Below are 8,611 nucleotides of genomic sequence, written 5' to 3' on the forward strand. Positions count from 1 at the left end.
ACATCTTTATGGTAAACAACAACACACTAACAAAGATACACACTAATTTTCGTACATTAAGCACAAAACTCAATAAGAAAAATATTATGTTTTTAGGGCTATTCAATGTTGCCATTGCCAGTCATGGGCGTATGTGCGTAGCACCGGAGAGAACAACTTATCGCAGCGCGCCACGATTTTGCGTCACTGTACGTCTGAATGAATGAAGCGTCATCCATTCGCCAGTGTCTGGGAACTGGGCTCCATAGCGCTCGGCCTCGGATCACTTGGTTTTGACACATACGTCTGAGAAATTACAAACATAATTTTTTCATTTCCAAAATGCAACGAATAATCGGTGTAATTCTTGTAGTTTTGCAAGTCAGTTGGCTAGGCAGTGTAAACGGTTTGGTCAACGAGGAGGTGAAACGCACAGTGGATCTGAGCACGCACCTTGCCAAGATAACATCGGAGATCCTTCTATCAAACCAGGGAGACTCTCCTGCACAAAGCTTTATCTTGGCTTTGGAGCCCGACCTTGCTCCACACCTTGCGTACATCGGAGCGTCTGTAAGTGCTTTCTCTAAAGTCCCTAGCTAGCTAACATTGATTGAAGTCTAAATGTGCACACAATAAAATAAGTGTAGCTAACCGGCGTTAGCAAGCCTAGCTGGCTAGGTTCGCTTAGTGGTCGCCCTACCTTGTATAAAGTTGGCTAACTAGCTGGCTGTTCGCTAGCTTAGTTAGCTCAGCTGGCTACGCCTTCACAAGACTCATTACTCGTTCTATTTACACCTATTTATTTATCCAGGTCGTTATCCCACTCTGCTGAAAGATGTCTTTAATTTGCAAGCGGCCTTTGTAAACCCTACAAACTATAGTTTTGTGTTTTAGTGTCTCTAGCCAACTGCTCTTGTCAGTTGTGCGAGCTACTAGCTTTACGTTTGCATGCCTAAGTTAACATTGTATTGTTAACTTGCTGTCACCTTGGCAGTGGTTGCATATGTTTATATTATTTTGGTAGAAGGAGCTGTAGGATGGTGTTTTTAAAATGAGTTCACGATAAATTTCAGGCTAGGTAGGTTTATGACGTTACAGGTATAATAGCCACACATTAGCTGATGTTAGTACAGGACCCAGAAACCTCCACACAGTGAAATGTAAGTTTGTTAGTGTCCTTGTGGCTTTGTGTGCAACGTGCAAAATAAGTTGTTTAGTGTGCATGTAAATTTTCAAATTATGATTATATCTATGAGCAATTTTTTTTTATTGCTCCGTGCTGGTTTTGCAGCTAGCATTGTACTCGATTTTCGGAATCACTTCCGCGGTCATATCAGTCTGGCAGTTGGAGTATGACACGTAAGCACATGGAGCAGTGGTTAGTTCCGCAAAAATGTACGCACTCTTTCAGTCAACGTAAGTGGACAAGAGGAGTTGTATCTTATCCGTGCACATAAAAAAATATTTGGAAAAACATTTATTCTGCATATTTTCACAGTTTTTCACGCTTGTATTAAAATTGCATAATAAATACACTGAACATTTAAACCATTGCTTGAAAAAAAATCACTAAACTACTCTGTTCCGTCCCCCCTCTGATCTTTCAGCACGCACTAATCCAAATTTTTCCGTTTGATCATTGTACATATGTTAGGGAAGAAAATAATATGGTGTAAAGTAAAGACCCCACACTGGTTTGGATTGTAAATCGTAGGTCATTTCATTGCCATCTAGTTCTACTCCTCATGGCCAAATCCAAAACACGATGTAAGTTAACTTCATTGTTTCATTTTGATGATGACGTTGTTCCTTTATATTTCTGTCTATTGCAAACATTGTATTTTTTCTTTATTCCTTTTAATAGATAAAAGGTGAGGAAGAGGAGGATGGCACCCTAGAACTGAAGGAGACATCACTGCCAGGCCAGAGGTATGCATTTAGATGAGAATGGTAGATATCAGTGGAGCAAGTCTTGAAGGAAAGTTAAACTTGACAAACCTGACATTTGACACAGGTTCAACAGAATATTAAAATATATTTTCATTTTATTTTTGTAGTGGAAAATTCTTCCAGGTGCAGCTGCCCTCCTCCTTGGCAGTTGATGGTAAGCTACGTGTAAAGGTTGAGACTGTTTTGAGCCATGTGCTTCGGCCCTTCCCCACTCACATCACCCAAGCCGAGCGGCAGTTGGTGGTGTTCCAGGGCAACCACTACCTGTACTCGCCCTACCCCACCCGTACTCAGACCACCCGAGTTCGTTTGGCCTCCAAGACTGTAGAGAGCTACACCAAATTGGGCAACCCCAGCAAAAATGATGATGTCATCGAATACGGGCCCTTCAGGGACATTGCTCCATTTAGCCAGGTAAGGACTGGATTCAGAAAGCTCAACTGCGGCTTTATGTGGCTGATTGTCGCTAAATATTAGATTTCGTGTAGTATTGATTCTGCAATGTGAAATTGTCCATGCCGTTTATTTATTAGAGAGGCAATGTGTGTTCAATGGTAGAATGGTATATTTGTTCTTAATTCATGGTATGTCAGTATCGAGAATGCATTTTTTAAAATGTGAGAAGTACATCTGACCTAAAATATAAAACGACAGGACGAGATATCACAGTGGTGCAAGTTGCTGAGCAGGTTATCATGAGATGATGACACTGAATTTTTTTTATCCCTTAGGATGCCATGAAAATCCATTACGAGAACAACACTCCCTTCCTTACCATCAGTAGTATCACACGCACCATTGAGGTTTCCCACTGGGGGAACATTGCAGTAGAGGAAACCATTGACCTGCGTCATACTGGAGCCTTTTTGAAGGGGCCCTTCTCCCGGTATGATTACCAGAGGCAGTCTGACAGTGGAATTTCCTCAGTCAAATCTTTCAAGGTATGTTTGTGTTTTGCCTGGCCTATAGTATTGTGCTGACATCAATTTGTTTTGGGTCTTGATGTGTTAGTTCGATCATAAATGGCTTGTTTTAACATCAATTTATTTTTGTTGTCTAATTGTATCTCTGTATTGTTTTTGTCTCTTCACCCCCGTAGACCATCCTCCCCGCCTCTGCTCAGGATGTGTACTACCGCGATGAGATTGGCAACATCTCCACCTCCCACCTGCAGGTTCTTGAGGACTCTGTTGAGGTGGAGGTGCGGCCCCGCTTCCCATTGTTTGGAGGCTGGAAGACTCATTATATCATTGGCTACAATCTGCCCAGCTACGAGTACCTGTACACCCTCGGTATGTCCCCTGCCTTCCATTCCCTTTTTTTTTTTTTTTGATAAACGTGAAACTATGTTCACTTCCACTTTCATATCATCCATATCTAAATGCAAGTCTCTGTTCTGTAGGTGATCAGTATGCCCTGAAGATGAGGCTTGTGGACCATGTTTATGATGACCAGGTCATTGACCAACTCACTGTTAAGATCATTCTTCCGGAGGGAGCAAGGTAGGCAGTGGTTTATATGCTGTGATCTTAAAATTAGCGTTTTTAAATTTATTTATTTATTTTTACTCCAATATTCTCATATTCTTTCCACAGAAATATCCATATGGACACTCCTTACCCTATTGACCGTGACCCAGACCAGTTACACTACACTTATCTAGACACCTTTGGCAGACCAGTACTGGTGGCCACTAAGAGTAACCTTGTGGAGCAGCACATTCAGGATGTGGTGGTAAGATTTTTGGGAGAACTGAAATAAATGTTCTGATCATGGATCCAGAGGCTGGAAAAAAGCTCTGTAGTGTCTGAGCAGTTTTGTAAGATGAAGTCTCGATAGGGAGAGATCGTAAACATATGGTTAGAATACTGTATTGAACCCCCTTTCTTAATTCCAGTAACTTGGACCCACTCACTATCACATCTTTACCGACCCAGAGCGAGCGCACCCAATTCAACTTTTGATCCAGGACTAAGATCAAATAATAACTGGTTAATTTTAATAACAACTGTAACAACCTTGATCATAGCTGCATAGCATTTGTCTTTTGAATGGCCGTTTTTCACTCACCGTCCTTTATGTTTGTCATCACAGGTACACTACACATTCAACAAGATTCTGATGCTGCAGGAACCACTGCTTGTGGTTGGAGCTTTCTACATTTTGTTCTTCACTGTCATCATCTATGTGCGTCTGGACTTCTCCATCACCAAGGTATTCTTGGAAACACTCAAGTATGATATTCTCCTTATGCACCCCACCTCTCACTCTCAAGGCAGAGATCCAAACCAGAAGTTAATGTTTGTTAGTAGTAATCCTTTCTTGTATGTCCGCATTTTTCCTTTGGTCTCTTATGACTGTGTGGGTTTGTGTTTCTGCTTTCCCTGTGATGTTGCATCAGGACCCTGCAGCAGAAGTGAGGATGAAGGTCGCCTCCATCACTGAGCAGGTTCTGACTCTGGTGAACAAAAGGTTGGGGTTGTACCGCCACATGGACGAAGTGGTGAATCGTTACAAGCAATCCCGAGACACCGGAGCCCTGAACAGCGGCCGTAAGACCCTGGAGGCGGAGCATCGCACCCTGACCAATGACATTACCTCTCTGCAGGCCAGGCTTAAAGCAGAGGGCTCTGACCTGGCTGAAAAGGTGTGTGGGCCTGTTAATGTGTCTTATACTCATGTAAACCTGAAATTACTGAACTCAGTTTTATTTTTATCCAACAGCACTTAAACAAACAGATGCAACATATTCAAATACATTTAAATATTTTTTTTTTCTTGTTTTTGTTCTGTTAAAGTTGGTATAACCAGCATCTCAAAAATCAAGCACCTTGGCATTGATGGGTTTTAAGATTGGTTTTGCACAAGTTATTCCCATTCTAGCGGCTTGCGTACACCAGGCTCTTAGTGACAGTCTCCTTTCCTCCGTCCACAGGTGGGTGAGGTGCAGAAGCTGGACGGCCAGCTAAAGGAGCTGGTCTGTCGTTCCTGCCAGGAGGCCGAGCGGCTGGTGGCCGGGAAGGTGAAGAAGGAAGCTTACATCGAGTCAGAGAAAACACAGGCCAGCAAGAGGCAAGAGCTAGTGAGCCGCATAGACAGCTTGCTGGACGCCTTGTAATCAGTCATCGCACCCGGGCTTACGTTAGCCATGCCATGCAGAACCCAGCCATGCCCTTCCACACGCTCACATGCAGCTGATCTGGGGCCTGTTTTAAAAACAAGTACTCACATATACGTCGACACTTCTAGATGCCCATTCACATTGATGCTTTTGTGTAAAACTGGCATCGCAGGGGTTTTCTGCCCATTTTCCTTGGTATTCTTTGAGTATTAAGGTTGTGTTTGAGTGTGTGTGGGAGCTTTGCAGGCGCGATCAGACGCAGCAGTTTCTATGTTTAAATTTGGGAATGTTTTTGAATATTTGTTTTCAGCTTAGAAAAATGTTAAATTGATGACTGTTCTTTAAGAGTCAGGACCATACAGTGGCCATCTCGCATTTTACGGTTGTCATGGCTGTTTGCAGTTTTTTTTTTTTTGGGGGGGGGGGGGGGGGCGGGGGGTTGGATGGATGGTCGATGGGGTCTGTGGATTGGAACTCCCACTTTGTCAGTCCTCATTGCACTTAATCTCACACATTTGTACAACTGGTCCCCGTCCTTTTGTGAAAAATATAAATGATACTAATGCGCTGACTATTTGTGAAAATTCTCATCAATGGCTTCCGTACATGTTTTCACCTTTTCTACTTGGACATTTTCTTACTTTTCTTTTTTTTTTTTTTCTATGATTTCTCATTTGTAAATGCTATGCTTTCATGAACATGAGATTAGCAAATGCATGAGATTGGTGTGTGGATAGGGAATGGACTTCAGGAAGACGTTTTCAGTTTAAATTACAGTGATATCAGAAAATGCTGAATCCGAAATAAAAAAAAAACAGATTTTTTGTTTCAGTTTGCCTCAGTGTTTTTTTTTTCCCCTCAGGCACAGACATAACATGCACTCTGAGTATAGAAACATATTAATCAAGAAAACACACAATGTGAAAGAACAAAGAATAAAAATGTATGTATGTTTAATTTAAAAGCATCCTCTGGAGATATGTATTCTTGCATAAATAAATAATATTTTAATTTCCGTTAGCCATCAATCAATTCTGAATGTCAAATTCCTGGAAATTCATGTGATCTGAGTAAATGTGCTTACATATCTGCCCTGAAGGGGGTGCACCAGTTCCAGTTTTGTCAGCTTTCCGATGGAATTTTCCGAAGCTGCCGGAGAATCAGAAAGGGCCTAGCTCAAGCATACCGCCGTGCCATGCTGTTGGTACACAAATCATGCCAATACTACTTGGGATTTTTCAGTAAAAGACATGCTCATCCATCGTCAGAAACAGTGCTTGTCCTTTTCAATATCACTTTTTTAAAAAGCCTTATCTTTTAGCTCTTAGTTCTCTGACTTTATAACATGGCACACTTTGGTCAATAAACTTAGGCGTGATTTAACCACACCCAGTCACCGCTGCTCCTTTCAGTTTCACGTTTCGGCAACTGAGAAGACCCTGTCTCCATGTTGTGTCAGATTCAGAGACAATCAGGAGGTTGAGGCAGTGGGTCAGTCTGGGGTCATAACTTTCCCTGTGAGGTCACTTGGGATCACACCGAGTCATTTCCTGCGCCAAAATAACAAGGGCCATTCTCCCCGCCCATGATAACACAGACATATTGTATATGCCATACAATATTCATTCTGAAAGTACACATTTGAGGGAAACAGAGACAATGTCTGTTAGCGCTGATGCTTTTGTTGGTTAGGCTACACAATTGTGCAGATTTTCTTAGTTTGGATGGATTTCACACTGAAGGGTGGGAAACGCTGTCAAACCCATATTCTCACACTGACTGAAATGCAGTTATGTCAGAAAGGCCTCTGTTAAAACTTACATTTCATAGTACATAAATAATTGGAGCAAGTAAGTCTCTACTTATCAGCAGCAGATCAAATTCTATGACATTGTAGGTGGAGGAGTGACATAACTGTCGTGAATGCATAATAAAACTATATATATACAAAGAGCTTTATATCAAATCTTGGACTCATTTGTTGATTCCTCACTCAGAATCAATTGCCAACAGCATGTTAAAAGCAATAATCATCCCTGTTGAGCTGCCTTCCTTTAGGACTGTAACATGATATTAATAAGGTAGAAAGTGTTTTGATGTCAGTGTTTCCAGTGATTTATGGAGTGAGCTGATTGGTTGATAGGAGAGGCTAAAGTTCGTTAGGGGTGATGTTCTCTGCTCTTTTGCCTGCTGTGACCAATGGGATATGCACGCTGGTTGTGCCAAGACTGCGGTTTGAGCTGTTGAACAAACCGGAGCTAAAATTCTGTTTAAACCGGAATCCATGAGCAGCACTGTATCCTGATGTGGTGAACTGTGAAAGCTGAGACGTGCTAGAGAGCTGGGGGGTTAGAGGCTTGGGGGGAACCATGTGGTTGGGTGCGCGTAGTTTGTCCTGGCTCTGAGGTTGAGTGACAGCATCAAGAAAATTAAGCACAATACTGCAGCGCGAGACTGAAAAGCTCATTTATTCTGAAACTCAAAGTTTACCTTCATTAATTACAGATTAGTTGGCTAACAATAGCAGACTGGCTGTGGATTGGGTACGGCCCTCAGGACTGGACTAACCTGGTGGTGATTGATTGCGAAGGGCTCACCTGCAGACACTGACCCACCCGAAACCCCCTCTCCTCTCTCCTCCCCTCCCCTCCTCTCCCTAACTCCAACCCCACACATGCACCCACTTCCCCTGACAGCCTGCTGAGAGACCAGTCAGTGTCAGGGAACAATATCCTGCACTGTGGACCTCGCACAGAGCACGCTCATAAATCACCACGGTGACAGAGACACCGCCCTCACTGTCCTCACTTCGTCACAAACACGCAGCCGCACGTACACACGCACAGAATGTCATAAATCCTATGCCGACGCTGCCCCAGAGATCCGTATTTTCGGAGTCTTTCAGACAAGGTAATTTACCAGAGTACAAATATAGAATATATACATTATGTACACAAAAGAAGCACACACAGATGGTTATTTGTTTATGTGCATGGACGTATTTCAGTACCTGGTCTAACTCCTCATTTACTTTATTATGGATGAGTGACGTTGAATGTGACGTTATATTCAGGATGAATTTATAGAAAGACTAACTCTGAGCCACCCAGTCATTAGTACATCAGCCCAATACAATAAAATCCAAAAGAAAATAACCTTGTATCTGCTGTCAATAATTTAAACCCCAACATCCAACATTTACAGTTGACCTGAAAGGCCCAGGGGGTCTTATTTGAGATCACTAGTTTAACTTCACAAGTCTCTTTTAACTTCTCCAGAAATTAAAAAAAAAAAAAAAATTCTTGAGCAGCTGTGACGGCTCTCGGCGGACCTTTCAGTGGGTTCTGACTTTTCATAAACGTGTAATATGGCCTCTGCTTATGACAACAGAACACGGGGACTTGGAAAGAGAGGCTGAGTAGATTACAATGGCCCCTGTTTGTACAGCCCCAGCCCTGCCCTCTCTGCCAGTCATTCCACACTGACAGCGCCGGAGCTTTGGAGAGGGGATGAAAGGCGGGAGCTCGGAGGCCGTGTCCTGTGCAGGTGGCAGGTGTGATC

The 8,611-nt window shown here is 42.7% G+C and overlaps 1 protein-coding gene across 1 annotated transcript; it reads left to right on the plus strand.

Moving 5' to 3' along the window:
- The first annotated feature begins 215 nt into the window (after positions 1 to 215).
- rpn1 (ribophorin I) lies at positions 216 to 5,881 on the plus strand. Its single transcript, XM_030777331.1, has 10 exons — positions 216 to 549; positions 1,844 to 1,908; positions 2,037 to 2,343; positions 2,661 to 2,870; positions 3,029 to 3,221; positions 3,332 to 3,431; positions 3,525 to 3,663; positions 4,024 to 4,143; positions 4,331 to 4,576; positions 4,865 to 5,881. Exons 1-10 carry the CDS (start codon positions 322 to 324, stop codon positions 5,045 to 5,047), a joined length of 1,791 nt encoding a protein of 596 aa, XP_030633191.1. The 5' UTR covers positions 216 to 321; the 3' UTR covers positions 5,048 to 5,881.
- Positions 5,882 to 8,611: the final 2,730 nt, after the last annotated feature.

Source organism: Chanos chanos, chromosome 6 (genome assembly GCF_902362185.1).
Source record: "Chanos chanos chromosome 6, fChaCha1.1, whole genome shotgun sequence".
Taxonomy (NCBI): Eukaryota; Metazoa; Chordata; class Actinopteri; order Gonorynchiformes; family Chanidae; genus Chanos; species Chanos chanos.

What these genes read in the sequence shown, in the direction of transcription:
- rpn1 (XM_030777331.1), top strand. Translation starts at nt 322, where the DNA reads ATGCAACGAATAATCGGTGTAATTCTTGTAGTTTTGCAAGTCAGTTGG. An exon ending in CGAGTACCTGTACACCCTCG is followed by an intron (nt 3,222 to 3,331) that starts GTATGTCCCCTG and finishes TCTGTTCTGTAG; the next exon opens with GTGATCAGTATGCCCTGAAG. An exon ending in AGCACATTCAGGATGTGGTG is followed by an intron (nt 3,664 to 4,023) that starts GTAAGATTTTTG and finishes TTGTCATCACAG; the next exon opens with GTACACTACACATTCAACAA.